We start from the raw sequence: 19553 nt of genomic DNA on the forward strand, positions 1-19553 counted from the left end.
GACATGGCTGGGGGGCTCAGCTCTGAGATGACGTGGTTCCATAGCACATCAGGGTCTCAGCTCAGAGACGACATGACTGGGGCTCAACTCTCAGATGACGTGGTTCCGTAGCATGGCTTGGGGCTCGGCTCAGATGACATGGCTCGGGGCTCGGCTCTGAGATGACGTGGTTCCGTAGCATGGCTGGGGGCTGGGCTCTGAGATGTGCCTCCATGACCCACTAAAGGCTTGGCCGGGGAAGCCAAGCACTTATGAACAGTCAGATTATTATTTAACTTTTTAGACTTTACCCAGGTCAAACAGAACTCTCATTATGCTGGGACTGACACATGCTTTATGGGCCCAGGCAGAGCCTCTCCCCTCTGGGTCTTTGGGGGAAATGAGAAACAGGCCTTTGAGTCCAAATCAGAGTTTTTTGGTTTGTCATGTTACTTTGCTTAGGAAGAGGGACACTGCAGACCAGGATCCAGTCACGATGCCAGCAGCGAGCAGGGCCCACTGGGAACAGCCATGCAGTTGTTACAATCTGGGAGGAACGTCCTTCACATGCTACAGCTCTCGTGTGCAATGGGCTGACTGGAGAGCACTCCCCTCTGACTCCTGGGAAGGAAGACCACAAGGAGGCTGCTTGCCCTACTTTGCCCCTGCATAGAGAACTCAGTATCTAGGGCTCCAGGCCAGCACCTTTCACCTACATTACACTCACTTCAGTTTGGTTTGTTGTAAACATTAGTTTAACCCCCCAAAATGACACCGACTGCGACTCTGTGGGGCACCACCAGAGCCAGTGGTTGCTGCTGTCTAAAAATCGACAAGTATTCCTACAAGCCCTTCCTTAGAGATGGGGCAGAGGCACTAGTCTTTTCTTCTGACCTGCATCCCCTCTGCCAGGTGCCGACTGTGGTGCGGGGGGCTCCCAGTACCAGGCAGCATCCCCAGCTCCATGTTACCCGGCCTATTTATTTTATATTCAGGATGAAGTTCACTGTCCATAGCACAATGAGCTACAGTGCTAGCCCAGCCCTGCACAGAGGCTGCCTGTCCACATTGTGATCCAATGCTGTGCCCCTCAAAGTTCCTGACAGGGAACAGCAAGGGGCAGCGAGGCAAAATGGGACAATGTCTCATTTCTAGAGAGCAAGACAACATGAAGTTTCTGCTATGCAGGGGCCCTTGCAGATGCAGGAGCCCCTCAGAAACACCCACCGGCTCAGAACACAGAAGACCTCCCCACCAAGCAACAGGAAAAGTGCTCAAAAAGGCTCCAGAAAGGGGAAGGCCCCCAGGTGCTGGTTGTGCCAGCATGCAGGGTCAGACCCATCCTTTCCACAGGCATTCATTATTCACTAAATGCCACGGCTGCAGCGGCAGCTCCGGAAGGTGCCCTGCAATGAACTCCTACTGCCTTTTATCGCAGGGTCCCTGCCTGGATTTATGAGGCCTCAGTGAGGCTCATTTCCCTGCCAAGGAACAGGAGTAATTAACTATTAATAAAAGCATTACTGAGCTCCCCACAGGGGCATGTTTAATTCATGGGGCAGGAAAGGAGAGGACACAGCTCCTCTGTAGCTCCTAACTGGCGAGCCTCACAGAAAACTGGACCAGAGTGTCCTCCCATAGCCTCCGACCTTCCTGGCCTGGCCCAAAGCTGCACTGGACATATAGAGGTGAATGCTGCTTCATCTTAATGACAATCCCCCGCCTCAGGCTCTGGCTTCCTAAAGCAGATATTGGGGCAGAGAAAGTGAAGCAGCAGGTGTCTCCATGCTTCTCTTCCCAGACATAGGATCTGGGAAGAGACTGTCAGATAGTGCCTGCTGGAGAATGGATGGTAGAGCCACAGCTATCACCACTCTGCCCTGCCCAGGCAAGGGAACCACAGCCCAGACACTCAGAGCTGAGGCTTCCTCTCTGCCCTCCTGAAATGAGATGGTGTTGAACTCTCCTGGCAGCAGCTGCCAGATCTTGGAGAAGCAGATTTCTGAGCTCTTCCCTCCAGCAGGGCAGGGCAGGGCAGGGCAGGGCAGGGCAGACATATGGGGATTTTAGTTTCACCCTCTCATGGAAAAGCTGCCAGGCCCTGAGAGGTGCAGGTCAGTTACTCTAAAGTTCACTCATGGCTCTGGCACTTCCATCAGGAAAGTGAATTCAGTGATGAGGTAGCCGGACACCCACCGGCAGTGTCAGAACATTGCTGAGAATCAGGGTAAGAGCAGCTCACAGAACAGAGAGCCCCACTCCCAGACCCTGAAGAGGGTCATGGGGGTTGCAAAGCTGTTGTAGGGGGGTTGCAAGCTTACCATTCTCTCTTCTGTGTTGCTTTCAGAGCTAGGCTCTGAAGGCAGCAGCCACAGAGCTTCCTGCAGCTGGGGGAGGTACCCAGAGATGGGTCTGATCTCTCCCAACCCCCCCAAGAGCAGCCGTGCAGGGGAAGAGAAAGTCCTGTCCCTCCCTAGCCCAGCGGACTAGCAGCTGGAGCCCGGGAATGGTAGGCGCTCCTGGCCAGGGTGCCCCAAGCCCTGCCCCTCTCTCCCACCTCCAATAGCTAGATTTCATAGGAAGGTCTGATTTCATGGTCTGTGATATGTTCTTCAGCGACGTAGGGCCCTACTTATGACATATACACCCACCCACACGCCTTCTCGGCAACGTGGCTTTGGAATATGGGGTCGTAGTGCCACCTGCTGTCCATTTCTGGGAACACTACACTAATCCTCAAAACTCCTAACCGAACCTGTGCTACCAGGAAAGAGCAGTTGGGCCCTTAACCTGGCAGGAGGAGTTATTGCCTGAAACCAAGGGCAGATACAGAATGCAAGCGCCTGCAAAGGAACCGATGACACTAAAACCTTTGCATCCTCCTTGGTACATGGGCTCCTAGGAGACAGTCCTCTTCTACCTCCTTCTGGTGGAAGTCAGCAGGGAGCAGAGAGCACAACTTAGACTCATTGACTTTAAGGTCAGAAGGGACCATTATGATCATCTAGTCTGACCTCCTGCACAATGCAGGCCACAGAATCTCACCCACCCACTCCTGTAACAAACCTCTAACCTATGCCTGAGTTATTGAAGTCCTCAAATCGTGGTTTAAAGACCTCAAGGTGCAGAGAATCCTCCAGCAAGTGATCCGTGCCCCACGCTGCAGAGGAAGGCGAAAAACATCCAGGGCCTCTGCCAATCTGCCCTGGAGGAAAATTCCTTCACGACCCCAAATATGGTGATCAGTTAAACCCTGAGCACGTAGGCAAGACTCACCCACCAGCACCCAGGAAAGAATTCTCTGTAGAAACTCAGATCCCACCCCATCTAACATCCCATCACAAACCGTTGGGCATATTTACCTGCCAATAATCAAACATCAATTAATTGCCAAAATTAGGCTATCCCATCATACCATCCCCTCCATAAACTTATCAAGCTTAGTCTTCAGGCATGCTGGGGAGGAGGTAGTGCAAAGGGGAGACCTTGCAGTTCTCTTTATTACTTCCTGGAGAGGACAAGGGGGCTGCAGACCAGTGCCATTCAGCACTCTACATGGACACCTACCTCTTGCAGCCAAAAGCACCTTGTGTGCCAGGCCAGGGAGACTCTCAGGGCCATTGGCAGGATGAACATCTCACAGGACAGTGCCAGGATAGAGGTAATGGCTTGGATGGAGGAAGGGAGTGTTGCCTCTGCTTTTCTGTAACAGGTGCACACACATTCAGCTGCATGCAGAGGCGGAAGCTGTTCAGTCATTTATTTCCATGAAAAATCAGAACTCTTTTCAATAAAGAAATTTGCTGCCTAGACGCCCTGGCCCTTAATGGCTTGCAGAGCCCCACGGGGCCAGCAGTGCACATCTTTCCCTGATTATCCTGCCTGGATTGGTCCCCAATAACAAGTAGGGAGTATCCTCGGTCCCAGCACACAATGCGAAGAGAACAGGTTACTGGGTACAATGGCTGCCCCATGGGGGCAAGTCCCAGATTTTTTAGATCACCATCAACTTCAGAGAACATAAGGGCTCTGAATGGCAAAGCTGTGGGGAAAGAGCCCCAAAGGCGCCCTTCTGCCTTCGCTCTTTGGAGCCAACACCAGAACAAGTTGGAGGAAGAGTCCCTTTTGAGCCTTGACCCTCATGTCCATGACCTGCAGCCTGTGGGCTCCCCTCGTTCTACAATCTTAGTTTCCCCGCCCCATCCCCCACACTCCAGCTGGGGGGGTTCTCTTCCAATCCCTTTTCAGGGGAAGCGTATAGCGCTGCCTCTTCCACCCAAACAGGCTCCATGGATCTGGTCTGTGGGTGCTGAGCAGCAGGCCCCTCACCAGCTCCATCTCCTCTCATATGCCCAACCTCAAGGAGCTGGCAGTCCAAGATTCTTGGACCTGTTTGCTGTTCAGTTGTGTCTGATGATCAGATGCAACAGGGGCATTGTGCTCAGGGCCAAATTAGTGCTGTAGCTCGGTTACAACTTCCTCTTCCTCCTCCTCAGCCTCACTGCGCCGCAGCAGCAGCTCCAGGTCAGGGCTGGAGCTGGTCCCTTTGTGTAGCTTTGACTCCTTTTCACCTAGACACAGACAGCCTGTTTAGTGACTAAACCGGTGGTGTTTCCCCACTGAAATGCACACAGCAGAGGCCTTAGTCCCTCCCCTCTCTACAGAGGCCTCAGGCCCAGCCTGGGCTGATCATTGAGGCAGTAGTGCAGGCAGGGAGGGGCATGCCGTAGGCTGGAAAGGGCCCCTGCAGAGACCAGGGGCTTCACCAACATTACCTTTTGAACTGAAGGCTTTGAGAGTGACATGCAGGGAGATTCCCGATAGGCAGACAGCAAAGCCCACCCAGTTCAGGAGGTTCAGGTGGTCTCCCAGCAAGTGAGTGGCCAGCAGCAAGGTGCAGATTTCCTTGAAACAGAGAGAACATGACAGATGGCAGGGCAGGATATGGGTGAAGCCAAGGAGTGAGGAGGACTGGCTGAACTGTGCATGAGATGCTCAAACAGCCCTGCCTGTGCTCCCTCCTCAGAGTGCCAACACTGACCACGTGGAAGGGTTTTAAAAAATAGATCCCAGAAAGATGAGAAAGGACACGTGTTCTGGGAGCTGCACCTGCCCCCACCTGCAAGGCCAGGACACACAGGAATACAGTGACTATCAGATCAGAGCACGGGCCATTGTGTCCAGTCTCCAATTGCAGTGTCACCAGCACTGGCTTTCTCAGAGGAAGGGGCAGGAAACCATACAGAAGGGAGCCTGGGACTGCCTGTGCCCGGGGAGTCACCCAAACCCCATTAATGAAGGCTAGCCCCATGCCCTAAAGCAGGAGAGTTTTTCCCCTCCAATGTAACTGTGAGTCTTTTGCTCTTCACACACATCCTGAACCCCACCAAGCTCTGGACCTCACTGATACCTTCTGGCAGGAAAGCCTTTGGCCTCTGCCCTTCACTGATGGAGGCTGCTGTAGGATCCCTATGCAGGAGTCCAGTTCAGTTAAAGCAGCTAGAACTGCAGGGATAGGGAGGCAGGGGGTGGCAGCCGCAGTGCAGGTGAGGTGTCAGAGACCTGTTTCCTAGGACCTCTGAACAGGTTACACTGCTCTGGAGCTGTCTGAGCTGGTCCAGTCGGGGCAAACCTGCACTAACACAGGAATCATTGCTCCATACCTTAAAAATGCCAGCAATGGAGAGAGTGAGGCTGGAGGTTCTGGAAACCAAGAGGAACTCGGAGAAGCCCAGGCCGAAAGCAAGAAACCCCCCTAAGGAGAGCTTCCCCACCACACTGAGCAACAGCCCTGCCTCATGGAAACGGAACAACTTCTCCGACGTAGATAGGGGCAACCCTGAAATCAAGAGAAGGGGAGCAGGGAAGGAGAGACTGACACAGGCAATAATGGAGCACTTTCCCTACTGACCAGTAGGGACGTGAGTGCCATCCTCTGAACCTCTCTGCCCCATACCAGGAGAGGTGCTGTCGCTTGTTCCCCCCACACCAGGAGGTGTGCTGACCCAGTACTCAACACTTCGCCAGCACAGGGGTTGCCTTAGCCCCTTGGGTTCCTGGGCCCGCAGGTCCCTACCATGACACACATTGCAACCACATGCAGCATCTTTGGGGATCCTCTTGTATATTATGCTTACAACTGGAAAATCTCAAAAGGCCATTATATTGAGATGGGCCAGACAATATGAACTGAAGAGTATTCATAATCCTTTGTATCAATCCCGGTGATCTATACAATAACTCCTCACTTAAAGTCGTCCCCAGTTAACGTTGTTTCGATGTTAAATTGCTGATCAATTAGGGAACATGCTCATTTAAAGTTGTGAAACGCTCCCTTCTAACGTTGGCAGCCGCCTGTTTTGTCTACTGCTTGCAGGAACAGCAGACCATTGCAGGTAGCTAGTGGGTGGTTGGAACCAGGGTGGACCAGCAGCCGCAGCGCCCCCCCACCCATCAGCTTCCCCTATCAGCTCCCCACTACCCTAAGTTCCCTGTGCAGCAGCTGCCTAATGTCAGGGTGTCTCCCCCTCCCCCTGCACCCGCTTACCCCTCTTCCCTAGAGTAGGGTGGACACACGAGGAGGGAGCATCTAGGCAGTAGCTGCGGTCTCAGCAAGCTGATTTAATTAACAAGGCAGTGTCCTTAAGCCTGGGGCAGCTACTTAAAGGGGAAATGTGCATTTTTTCATTCATACACAGGGTGTGTGTCTGTCTTCCCTCCCTCCTTTCCTGCTGCCTCCTAGAATGTTGTGAGAGTTAACCCTTGAGGGCTCAGTCAATTGCAAGTTCATTTAGCAGTAAGGCATTCCCTGGAAAATATCCCACCCTCTGACCAATCATCATCACTGTGTACCAGTATTAAATTGTTTGTGTAAAACTTATATTGTGTGTGTATATAATATATATATTAGTCTTTTGTCTGGTGAAACAAATTTCCCTGCAACCTAACCCCTCATTTACATTAATTCTTATGGGGAAATTGGATTCACTTAAAGTCGCATTTTTCAGCAACATAACTACAACGTTAAGTGAGGAGTAACTGTATTTGTGTGTTCCTGGCTTACCGTGGATGGGTTTCCTGAAGAAGCTGGAACCACTAAGGGGTGACTAATGCAAATCCCCCACAGTGTTTGGAAGCTTCCCCCGAGGAAAGGACCATTGAGCTGTGATGATTTGTTACAGGAGGCCAGAGATTGAAGGCCCAAACCATACAAAGAAAGCGCTGAACTGTCCCTAGGAGGTTCTGGTTCTTGATATGAAACCTGACATGAACTGGCAACCAGGAAAGCAAACCCAGCCGAGAGGTGTGAAAGACTGACACCTTTGACAGGCGTATGCTGGAGCTGGGGGGTGATCTCCGGTAAGATTTTAGAATGCATGTAGGTTTAGGTTTATTGTTTTTTTGTTTTTCCTGTAATACTTTTGCCCTAAGAATAAAATGTATTTTGTTTTGTGAAGACTGGCTGGTAACTGGCGTACTGAGATGAAGAGGAACTGCAAGCCCAAACCCTAGGTCTGTTGGGAGAGCAGCATGGGTCTCCACCTGAGAAGCCCTAAACCTAAAGTGGGTGCCCTCAAGGAAGGCCAGGAAGGGGATCAGTAATGCAGCTAAACCTGAAACTGTAACACCTACCTATTTTGCAAATTCAAGAAGTTGTTCCCTTGTCTATACAGTTCATCTCCATTGCAGCAAACTGCCTAGTGATCTCCAGCAGCCCCCAAAAAGAGTCCCTCCTGTCACCAGCCAACTCACCCTCAAACACAGCAAAGAGAGGGAAGAGCCCCAGGAACATAAGAGGCTGCAGGTGGAACATGGTGTCAATGGGATTCTGAAGCCCTGTATGAAGAGAGTTGGGGCAGACTTGTCAGCAAAATTTGGGTGAAGAGGCAGGCCATAAAGAAGCCTTTACTAGTTCTGTTCCTAGGGCAAACACCCTATCCCATGTCCCAATGACAGCTTCTGCCTCCTGCCCCACCTCCCCATTTCCTCCCCACTTCCTCCCCTGCCTCAGGGGCCACCACCTCCCCATTCCCTCCCCTTGCTCTAGGGATGCTACTGCCTCTCCACGCCCTGCCTCCCAACGTACCCAGCTCGGCCTTCTGCATGAGCATCTGGGTGAGAGTCCAGCGAATGCCCCCAAGGAAGGAGGCACCCAGCACCAGCGCAAACCCCTCCATGTTGAACTGTGTGGACTCGTACGTGAACATGAAGAGCCCCCCGGCAATGAGCAGAACCACCAGCACCAGCGCCATCCTCTGAGCGAGAACAAACACAGAATCACCATGGAGGCTTCCAAGGCTGCATAAGGACAAGTTGCTCTTCTCTTCCAGACCCATTAATCAGGCAGCTGCTTCCCCTCAAGGTCCCTTCCTCCCTCTCCCATCTCAGGATCCAGGCCCTCACCTACACTCATCCCCACACCTTGGGCCCTGACCAGCTGCCTCCCCAAGGGGCTCACAACACTAGAGCCCTTACCAGCTCCTCCAGTTTGAAGATCAGGGAGAAGAGCAGGATGAAGAGGATAGCAGAGGATTTTGTCATTGTGTAGCTGTAAAGGTCAAAACACAATCAATCATTCTCCAGCATCATGTGGCACTTACCAACACAACACCTTGGGAAGCCAGACCACCCAGCCCCAAACCAATATCCATTTCCATAGGTCTGGAACCTGAAGACCGCCCCTATAAGGCCTGGTGCTCAGGCCTGGACCCGCTGCCTGGCTCTGCCAGAGCACTCACCAAACCCACTACTCATGTCTCCCAGGGTGGACATGGGGATGCTACTTACAGGGAGACTGTGATGTACAAGAAGCTCCAATTGCTCAACCCAATGTCCAAGGCAGTCGACAATGCTAAAGAAACAAGAACCCCCTGGCATTAATGTCCTTTTACCAAATCAGAATGTGCTGCCAACCATGCCCTGCTGCCCCAGACAACTCTGTGCCTGGACAGAGTCTCCTAGGTCAACCTGATGAAAATATTCATGGGTCCTTGTATTTTTCTCTCAAGCCTATTCTTCGATTAGTGCCCATCACTTTAATATCTGAGTGCTTCCCATGAGTAAGAGTTCTAACAATGATCTCTCCATTCCCTGTGTTTAGGAACATTGGGGGTCTGCAATTTTTTAAACCTTTTCAGAATTTAGCAGGGTGAGAGTGAGGGGCTACTACATGGAAGCTGGAGTGAAGGGAGGATTCTGCGTTTAGCTCTGAATGCACCAACGTAGTGCTCAGTTAGATTTCATTTGGCAGGATAGTCTCTCATCTAGGTATGACTCCTGTGAAGGTCCTGTGTGCCCATCCACGAACCTCCCTCTGAGGCCAACAGTTTTATTGCTTCTGTGGAACACAGGAAAGAGGGAGGATATGGTCACATAAGGAGGGAGACGGTCTCTCAAGGAACCAGAGCAGGTTTCCTGCTGGTTCTGTAAGTCATGGCAGTGATTGTGGACCAGACTCTGTTCAGAGGAGAGCCAGTGCAGAAAAGATCAAAGCTATGTTGCCAGAAACCTGTGCAGCTGAGTAGCAAAGGTGCTGTGTTATGAACTAGCTGGACATTTATCAGGGCATATACCTTTACTTCTGTATATGGAAAATTGCAGCAGCTGAGCCTGAGTATTATGAATTTGTGCATCACGATGGCACCAAAAATAATTAAAAACAAAAAAATCCCACCCAAAAAAACCTTGACTAAAACTTGTTGAAATAACTAGGTAAATACTTCACTCATCTTAAATTAAAGGACTGGGAGTGACCAAGAAAAATAATTTCCACAAATAGTTTATGACTAGGGTTTGTATATTAACATGCAAGTCCTTCAGTACAAACATAGGTATAACTTGGACTATGTACGCTAATTGTCTCTGTTACAGATGGCAAGAGTGAAGCGGAAATGAAAGATAAGGCTAATTAAGTGAATTTCCACATCTCTGTATCATGGTTAATGATACACAAACTGTCAGCATTGCAGAATACTGCTGTAAATTGTCTTAACTGGTCACTTCAAGTCTTTTTAATGTTAACGCTGTAGATACATGTTTAAAGGATATATTCAGGGTCCTGTCCATTCTGCGGCCACAGAATCTATTCCTTCCTACTGAATCATGCTCCAGCATTTCAATTTTCATGAAATAATTCAATATAGCCCTCACAGCTAGGAAGAAAGTCTTGAAAACATGGCCTGACTGTAAACGGACTGCAGATAGCCAGAAACAATTATTATAATAGGTGTGAACTGGCACGTTAATCACAACAGATATTATCTCCAAAACCTAAATGTGATAAATTAAACATCAGCTGCATTAACTATTTGACCCCTGGCCATTATAGCAGAAGCCATTCAGTGAAGGTGCTTATCCCACATCCCAAGCTGCTTCTCACATCTTACCATGTGCCAACAGCCCTAAATGTCTCCGACCAACCTACCACACCCACCAGGATTCCCTGGCAGTTTTTGTGACTCAGCTTTTCAATACAAAAGTCTGTAACATCAAAAACCGAAAGCATATTTATCGTCAAGATTAACATAAAGGATACCATATGGTTTGTACTAGTCATCGTCTACACAGTTAAAGCATAGAAACCTACATTTTAAAATTTAATGTAAATGAAGCCATTCCAGAATGGATAGCCACACTCTTCTGCCACAGAACCCAGGTACCATGCCAAAAGCTGAGGGTCACTTGTAAAATACCATTTGTTATTTTAGTTACTTCACCAATTTTATCTGTAAGTTAACAATGATTTTTGTGTTGGAAAGAAAAGTAGAGGGCTCTCTTCTCTCCCTAATCTGTGGGCAATGCCCTCCATTCCATGGCTGTACATACCTGTTGGAGCCACCCTTCTGAGATAGTCATCCCAGGTCAGCACCACACGGGACCTCTTGGTGCAGCAATGCATCAGGGCCCTGGTCAGAGCGGAGAGCAGGAAAATAACCAGGAGGTGCAGCAGGGTCATGAAAAGAGGGAAATGGAAACTCTGCAGGGAGCCAGACACAGACACACAGATCCTGTCACAAGATACACAAGGCACTGCTAGCTACCCTGTCACCTCCCACCAAGTCACCCAGCACCTGTTGCCACCCACCCTGCATTTGCCCTCACATATCATCCCTTGCTTCTCATACACCCATCACCAGCAAGCTTCTAGTACCCCCACCCTAATCAACTGTGCCCCAGCAGCGCCCCCACCTTGGCAGCTGGGCACCCTTCCCATCCCCCTGGACAGTGCGGTGGGGCGAGGGGAGGGCGCTGCCCAGCCCTGAGTTACCTTCATCAGCCACTTGTTGTAGAAGGTGATGCCGATGGAGAAGCAGTAATAGAGCAGCACCAGCCCCAGCGTCAGCGCTGCCTTCCCCAGCAAGGGGATGCCTGGCGGCCGCCTGCCCATGGCACAGCTCGGGGCTCGGGCACAGGCCTCTTGGGGCTGCCACGCACCCGAGCGGGCCGCTGCAGGGCTGCCGCCAAGGACAGAGACAGCCCGTGGCCCAGCGCACCTCAGAGACAGCGGTGAGGGGCGCCACCCTGGACCCAGACGGGGACAGAGACGGGGGGTCCAGGCTTCATCCTGGGGAGCAAAGGCCAGTCAACGCGGGGCAGCTGGGACTCCCACGGGCCCTCCCCCTTCACCCACGCGGCCCGCCCCGGCGTGGGGCAGCTGTGACTCCCACGGCCCCTCCCCCCCTTCACCCACGCGGCCCGCCCCGGCGCAGCTGTGACTCCCACGGCCCCTCCCCCGCTCTCCCCCCTTCACCCACGCGGCCCCTCCCCCCGCTCACCCCCCTTCACCCACGCGGCCCGCCCCGGCGCGGGGCAGCTGAGCCGGCGCCGCTCAGTCCCTTCCGCCTCCTGACGTGTCCCCGCGCGGAGCATCACGGAACCAGCCTCGGCGTCCGCAGGGCCATTGGTTGGTTGGTTGGTTGGGGGGGGGACCCCACCAGGCGGTGCCATAGGGGCCCCCGCCCCCCCTCCCTCCCTCCGCGGTGCTCTGCGCACACCCACTTCGCTCTCCGCCCGTGGTGCCCTACAGCTCCCTTCTCCTCTGCCCCCCTCCGCGTGGGGTGCTGTACACCCCCCTTCCCGCCCCCCTCAGCGGGCTGTACGGTATCGTCCCCCATCCCCTCCGCGTGGGGTGCCGTACAGCCCCCCCTCCCCGCCCCCCTCCGCGTGGGGTGCTGTACACCCCCCTTCCCGCCCCCCTCAGCGGGCTGTACGGTATAGTCCCCCCATCCCCTCCGTGGGCGGTGCCGTACAGCCCCCCTCCCCGCCCCCCTCCGCGTGGGGTGCCGTACAGCCCCCCCTCCCCGCCCCCCTCCGCGTGGGGTGCCGTACAGCCCCCCCCTCCCCGCCCCCCTCCGCGTGGGGTGCTGTACACCCCCCTTCCCGCCCCCCTCAGCGGGCTGTACGGTATCGTCCCCCATCCCCTCCGCGTGGGGTGCCGTACAGCCCCCCTCCCCCGCCCCCCCTCCGCGTGGGGTGCCGTACAGCCCCCCCTCCCCGCCCCCCTCCGCGTGGGGTGCCGTACAGTCCCCCCCTCTCCGCCCCCCTCAGCGTGGGGTGCTGTACACCCCCCTTCCCGCCCCCCTCAGCGGGCTGTACGGTATAGTCCCCCATCCCCTCCGTGGGCGGTGCCGTACAGCCCCCCCTCCCCGCCCCCCTCAGCGGGCTGCACAGTATCGTCCCCCATCCCTCTCAGAGGGCTGTACCGTACAGCCTGCCTCCCTTTCTCCTTCAGCAAGCGGCATACAGCCCCCCCCTTTCCCCTGAGTTGGCGGTACCGTACACCTGCCCCCAGCAGGCAGTACCATGTACCCCCTTGCAGGCAGTATTGTACAGCCTCCCTCTCAGCGGGTGGTACCATACAGTCTGCCTCCTTTTCCCTCTCAGCGAGCAGTACCGTACAACCCCCCCTTTCCCCTCCGCCATCGGGAAACTGGGAAACAACGGATTCCCACCGTATGTAAATCCTATTTCAGGCAGGGCAGTGAGTTAATCAACATTAATCAGTGCTTTGAGCAGGGGGTTGGACTAGATGACCACCTGAGGTCTCTTCCAACCCTAATCTTCTATGATTTCTAGTTTTCATTCTTCACTGAATCCCCACCCAGGATGACTGCCAAAAGCACCTAAGAAACATGGCCAAAGGTGTGAAGGACTGACCCCAGACTGGAAAAGGTGTCTGGCCTGTGAAAGAACTACCTAGAGTTTTAAGCTGCAAGCAAGAGCAGCTTGTCTTCAAGAACCTCTGTAATCTGCCATAAAGCAACATTTAGGGTGAGAAATTACCATTGGTAACCAGTTTCTTTAGTGTATTAAGCTTAATTTGTGTGTTTGTTTTATTTGCTCAGTAATGTTTTGATCTGTTTGCGAAGGTGTATAATCACTTAAAATCTATCTTGTGTAGTTAAACTTGTTTTTGTTTTCTCTAAAACCAGTTTGGGGAATTCATAATGGGGGAGGGGGGTAAAAAGTGTGCATATCTTCCTCGACCTTGAGGGAGGAGGCGAATTTCAATTAGCTTACGCTGTACAGTTCCCTGTGCACCACAAGACCATACACTTTTGGGTTTACACTCCAGAGGAGGTGTGCACTTAAGTGCTGGGCAGTTCCCTAGCTGAGTCTTCCCATGCAGAGCTGATCTCAGTGTCTGTCTTTCTGTAGCTGGGTGTGTCACTACCTGTGTGTGTGCTGGAGGGGGCTTGAGGGCCTGGCTCAGCAGGGCAGTGTAGGGAGCCCAGACTGGTGGAACAGGCAGGCTCAGTGGTACCCCAGTATATCAGGTGGCACCCCAGAGTGTGGGGGGGCAACCCATCACACCCCCTCCCTTTTCCCCTCAGTGAGCGGTACTTTATAACCCCCCCTGCCCTTTTCCCCTACCGTACAGCTCGCCTACCCCCCCCCCCCGAGCAGTTCCGTATAGCCCCCTTCTCCTTTCCCCTCAGCAAGCAGTACTGTATAGGCCCCCCCTCCTCTTTCCCCTCAGTGAGCAGTACCATATAGGCCCCCCCCCCTTCTCCTCAGCAAGTGGTACTGTACCACTCCCGCCCCCTGGGTGGGCTGTAGGTAAAAGTTTGACTTTAACAGGAAAAACTAGCAATACTGTCCTTCCTGCCCAGCAGAGCACACCAGGAGAACCAGTCTCTAGCCCCTGTGCTGACACTGCAGCTATTGCAGAGCAGTTAGTGCAGAAGCGGGATGTTTTACAAGGTTGAGGGGAATGGACAATGTGTTGACTGCTGGGTTGGACAGACGGAGCTGATGGCTCCTTTTCACGGCTGTCTTCCATGGAACTTTGTGTTTCTGGCTAGTAAAGTTCTTAATTAGAAAAAATGGTTACCTACCTTTCTGCGACTGCTCTTCGAGCGGTGTTGCACAGGCCCATTCCCCTGTAGGTATGGGTGGGCCTCGTGCACAACCAGGGCAGTTTGAACGCCCTCTGTCACCACACGCCACTACCTGCTGGTATAAGAGGGCAGAGCTGCCCCTGGTACCCCCCGCCCAGTTCCTTTGTACTGAATAGACTCTGCTAGAGAGGGAAAGGAGAGCAGGTTGTGGAATGGACATGTGCAACATCTCGAAGAACAACAGTTACAGAAAAACAGGTAACTTTTTTTTTTTCTTCTTTGACTGCTTCCACATGTCCATGCCCCTGTAGGTGACTCACAAACATGGAGCTGGGCTCAGCATCTACCTGATCAGTGATTGTCAGACAACCTGTCTGAAATTGGCATCATCCCTGGACTGATAGGAAATAGCATAATGAGAAGCAAAAGTGTGGACTCATGACAAAGTTGCTTCTTTACAAATGTCTACAATCAGAACTTGTACAACAAAGGTACTGAAGTTGCCTGTGCTCTTATACTGTGCTTCTCAACCTTTCCAGACTACTGTATCCCTTTCAGGAGTCTGATTTATCTTGCATACCCCAAGTTTCATCTCAATTAAAACCTACTCGCTTACAAAATCAGACATAAAAATACAAAAGTGTCACAGTACAGTATTACTGAAAGTGGCTTACTTTCTCATTTTTACCATTCAATTATAAAATAAATCAACTGGAATATAAATATTGTACTTGCATTTCAGTATGATACTTAAGCCTGTTTTTCACTTGTGAGCCTTGTCTGAAGCCTGAGCCTCAGCCATGGGTTGAAGCATCTATCTTAGCTTTACAGGAGAGTGCTTTTCATTGAAGCTGCAGCACTTGGCCCCGAGTCAGACTAGGTCAGCCTAGTGTCCTTCGCCTTCGTCTTAGGAACTAGGCTAACTATAGGTATACACTATGTTCACAAAGACTGAGAGAATAACTGTTCCAGTATAGAACAGAGTTCCAATGACTGTCATGGTCAGTAAGAAGGAACTGAGTATGACTAGGGGCTGCTCTGCCCTTTATACCTGCATGTAGTGGTGCACAGCAGCAGGGGGAAACTGAGGCTACTCAACGGGTACCACTGAGGGAAAAAGTTTGGTGGTCATGTGCTGGGCGCACAGACACCAAGTGCAGAATGCACAAAAGAAAACTAACTGAAACAAGAATAACCATGTGGAATTTTATTTTCTTCAGGTATTTGTTCAACTGCCTCAAATCTAAAATAAGCCTGAGACCCCCCCCTTTTGCTTTGGGGATAAGGAAGTAGAAGAATAGAAGCCTTTCCCCTGAGGCCCAATGGGACTTCCTCTGTGGCCACTGCCTGAAATAGCGACTAGACCTCCTGCTCCACACTGATCTCATGAGCATGGTCCCTGAAGAGGGAAGCGGGGTGGGTAGGAAGGGTAAAAACAAACTGGAGGGCATATCTCAGCAACACCATGCTGCTTAAAACCCACTGATCTGATATTTCTTGGGCCCAAACACTTAGGAAGTGGGATAAGCAATTTGTAAAGAAACGGTGGGAAACAAATGGAACTACAGTAACTGGTACACTGTCCACCAATACATCAAAAAGTCTAATTGGACGAGGTGGCTGGACAGGATGAGGAGGGTGGTGATGTAGTCTCCTAAACCCCTGCCCTTTCTCCTTAAGGGATCTTGAGACTGCAGAGAAAAACCCTGGTGTCTGTATGGTAGTTGAGGACTGAACTGTTTCCTCTTTGGCACTGGAGTATAGATTCTAAGAGATGTTAATGTTGCCTTGTATCAGAGGGGTAGCCGTGTTAGTTCAATGTTGCCTTGGAATCTTTCAGGCTGTAGAGTCTATTGTCCGTCTTAGCGGAAAACAAAGAAGGACCTTCAAAAGGAAGGACTGGAATTATCTGATGGACTTTTGTGGGGGCCCACATGATTGTTACCATGAACATCTTCTCATAGAAATGGCTGATGGTGTGGTTTGAGCCACCCACATCTGCACCATCTAAACCGGGGTGGGAGAACTTTTTGGCCTGAGGGCCGCATCGGGTTTCCAAAATTGTATGGAGGGCTGGTTAGTGGAGGCTGTGCTCCCCCAAATAGCCAGGCATGGCCCACCCCTGCCCCCTATCCCACCCCTCCTGCTTCTCGCCCCCTGAGACTTCTGCCCCATCCATCCCCCCTCTGCTCCCTGTCCCCTGACTGCCCCCCAAAACCCCACCTCTGACTGCCCCCCGCCACCCTATCCAACCCCTCCTCTCATTCTTGACTGCACCGCTGGGACCCCTGTCCCCATTCAACTCCCCTGTTCCCCGCCCTCTGACCGCCCCGACCCCTATCCACACCCCTGCCCCCTGACCACCACCCGGAACTCCTCTACCCAATCCCCCCTGCTCCCTTACCGCACTGCCTGGAGCACCGGTGGCTGGCGGCACTACAGCCATGTTGCCCAGAGTGCCAGGACAGGCAGTCGCACCGCCCAGCTGGAGTCAGCCATGCCACCGTGCAGCACAGAGCACCGGGTCAGGCCGGGCTCTGCATCAGTGCTTCCCCAGGATCTCACAGAGGAGGAGGGGGAACCGCAGGGGAGGGGTCAGGGGCTAGCCTTGCAGGGCAGGAGCTCAGGGGCCGGGCAGGAGGGTCCCACGTAGTGTGATCAGATGTCCCGATTTTATAGAGACAGTCCCGATTTTTGGGTCTTTTTCTTATATATGCTCCTATTATCCCCCACCCCCATTTTTCACATTTGCTGTCTCGTCATCCCTAGTCCCGCTGGCCGTAGTTTGCCCACCTCTGATCTAAACTGTCCTGGAGAGCAGTTCTGGCAATTAGCTTACCTTCATCCACTATTACTGCAAATTCCCGTCTATAGTCCTCTGCTAATTTGTGTTTAAATTTTATAATGTTCTCCCAGAGGTGATGTCAGAGGGGCTCAGTAGTGCCTGCTGGTTGCAATCCTGAGTTGTAGACTCCCTGTAGAGTACTAAACAAGTCAGCCTCTTCAAATCTTTACTTTTCGGCACTGATGCTTGGTGTCCTTGTCTCTTCTGTTTGTTAGCAGCTGGCACCACCAAGGAACCAGGGGAGAGTGAGAATACAAATGCTCATCTCCCGTAGAGGGGATGTAATAGCTCCTTTCAGCTGGCTTTGATGGATGTATGGATGGGTAAGGAGTATAGTGTCTGCCACAGGGCTTTAACTGGCTCCATAATGGCTTTGTTAATCAGCGGAGCCACTCTGGCAGGACTGCCAATATCAAAATGTCCATCGACTGGTGAGAACTTACACGCCCTCCTTTGCCTGAATATTAAGAAGAGAGGTCACCTTCTCAATAGATTCTGATGAGCTTTGTGGGCCTCTGGCAGTGGTGAATCACTTGCCACCTCAAACGCCTCACCTGGTGATGAGGAAGAGGACACTACAGCATTCTGAGGTGATGGCTGCTCCATGACTTGTAGTGGGGAAGCCACCAAGTGACTTCTGTCTGTTCAGTACCGACCTTGGTATTGGGTACCGGAGAACTGTGCTTGTGGTGCTGATGCTCCCAGAGTAGTTTCAATGACAAGGAAGGGGATGGTTGGTTACAGGGAGGTCCTAACAGGAGGAGGGACACCCCATGGAGTTCAGAATGGCCTCTGATATGGGCCGGGGACCCGTCCTTGATTGGGCCATTGCCCCTTCGGAGGCCAGCACTGTGACTGTTGCATGACCCATTTGGGACTCTTTGATGGAGGGTATGCCCTCTGTCTTGGATGGGACAGACGAATGCATCTCCGAGTCCAAAGAATTCAGAAATGTCTGACAATGGGGGAGGGTGTGTGTGTGTGTGGGGGGGGAGGAGACGACAGAACCAGTTGGGATTGGGGATAGATAGCCTGAGCCTGGGAATGGTGGTACTGGGGCTATCATCAGAGGCTTGGCCTTTGATTGCACCAGCCTTTGCGGAAGCTTGGGAGGTAATGGTACTGCGGGTTCCTGCGGTGAGGTAGGTGCTGCAAGCATTGGTACTGACTGCAAACCACCTTGCTCTGCCAGGGATACCGGTACCGAGAGGCTAAGCAGATTCCTTGTGTCTGCAGGTGCCTCCACGGTAGTTGAGAGCAGCAATGACTGATTATTTTGCTGCAGAAATCTTTCAGGGGATGCCCTCGACAGACCTGTCACAGCCTCCGGAGGCAGAGATCCCTTCTTCTTAGCTGAAGAGTACTCCAGAGAGAGACTCTCCCCCAAATGTCTTATACATTCTCTGCCTCTACTTGGCTTTGGCATCAGTACACCCAAGTGAGGTATTGAGCCTGAGGAGGGTCTACGTTTTTTCTTCAGTACTGGCAAATGGGACCGAGGAGCAGTAGACATCTGCAGTGCGCTTTGTACTGAAGCTGATGCACTTGGGGCGCTCTCTGCATGAGACGAGTCCAATGAGGGGAAGGGAGAAGTTCTGCCTCCATGAGTAAACATTTGAGCCTTGCTGCTCAATCTTTCTTTGATCAGGGATTAAATGCTTTGCAGATGTGACATTTGTCACCTTTGTAGGCTTCTCCAAAATATTTCACAAAGGCTGGGTGTGGGTCACTGACCAGCATAGACTTAAAACCTGGGGAGTATGGCATCGGTCCAGTACTGATTCTGATACCAAAAGATGAAAAATTGGTCCCAAAAGACCTAAGACTAAAATCTATCACTAAAACTAGCTAAAACAAATGTAAACTTAACTAATTCCTAACAATAACAGGAAGTAGGTATACAAAGGAGTGAGGGAAGCATTTATGACAACGAATCTGACACCACTCCGACAGCCATCACTGGCAGTAAGAAGGAACTGATGTTGGACAGGGTGGCTCCACCCTGTTATAGAAGCACGCAGTGGCATATAGTGACAGGGCACTCAAGCTGCCCAATGGTTTTTGCTGAGGGAAAAAAGTTCAACTGTGCACGAGGCACACTCAAGCCTACAGTGGAATAGCCATGTGCAAGCCCTCGAAGAACAATATGATGGCATAGGCGCCAACTTTCTCCGGCACTGGTGGGTGCCCGCGTCCCCCCTCCCTGGCCCTGACTCCACCCCCATCCCATTCCCAAAGTCCCCGCCCTAACTCTGCCCCTAACTCTGCCCCCTCCCTGCCCCTATTGGATCCCTTCCCCAAATCCCCACCCCGGCCCTGCCTCTTCCCCCAGCGCGCCACGTTCCCCCTCCCTCCCTGCCCCGCGAATCAGCTGTTTTGCGGCACAAGCA

The 19553-nt window shown here is 52.3% G+C and overlaps 1 protein-coding gene across 10 annotated transcripts; it reads right to left on the minus strand.

Moving 5' to 3' along the window:
* Positions 1 to 3725: 3725 nt before the first annotated feature.
* SLC35C2 (solute carrier family 35 member C2) lies at positions 3726 to 11882 on the minus strand. 10 transcript variants are annotated; one of them, XR_010592419.1, is made up of 10 exons: positions 11754 to 11865; positions 11246 to 11541; positions 10804 to 10954; positions 8767 to 8830; positions 8455 to 8527; positions 8066 to 8234; positions 7612 to 7815; positions 5643 to 5818; positions 4755 to 4884; positions 3726 to 4550 (listed from the first exon to the last, which is right to left on the minus strand). XR_010592419.1 is itself a non-coding variant. In XM_065566423.1 (10 exons), the coding sequence occupies exons 3-10, from the start codon at positions 10874 to 10876 to the stop codon at positions 4432 to 4434; spliced, it is 888 nt and encodes a 295-aa protein (XP_065422495.1). In that variant the 5' UTR covers positions 10877 to 10883; positions 11246 to 11542; positions 11768 to 11882; the 3' UTR covers positions 3726 to 4431. The 10 variants fall into 10 exon arrangements, 9 of the variants coding, with proteins under 9 accessions (XP_065422495.1, XP_005304880.1, XP_065422489.1 ...); XM_065566423.1 differs by having other exon boundaries at positions 7732 to 7815; positions 10804 to 10883; positions 11246 to 11542; positions 11768 to 11882; XM_005304823.4 differs by having other exon boundaries at positions 7732 to 7815; positions 11246 to 11542; positions 11768 to 11882.
* Between the last annotated feature and the right edge of the window lie 7671 nt (positions 11883 to 19553).

Source organism: Chrysemys picta, chromosome 13, assembly GCF_011386835.1.
Source record: "Chrysemys picta bellii isolate R12L10 chromosome 13, ASM1138683v2, whole genome shotgun sequence".
NCBI classification, from domain to species: domain Eukaryota; kingdom Metazoa; phylum Chordata; order Testudines; family Emydidae; genus Chrysemys; species Chrysemys picta.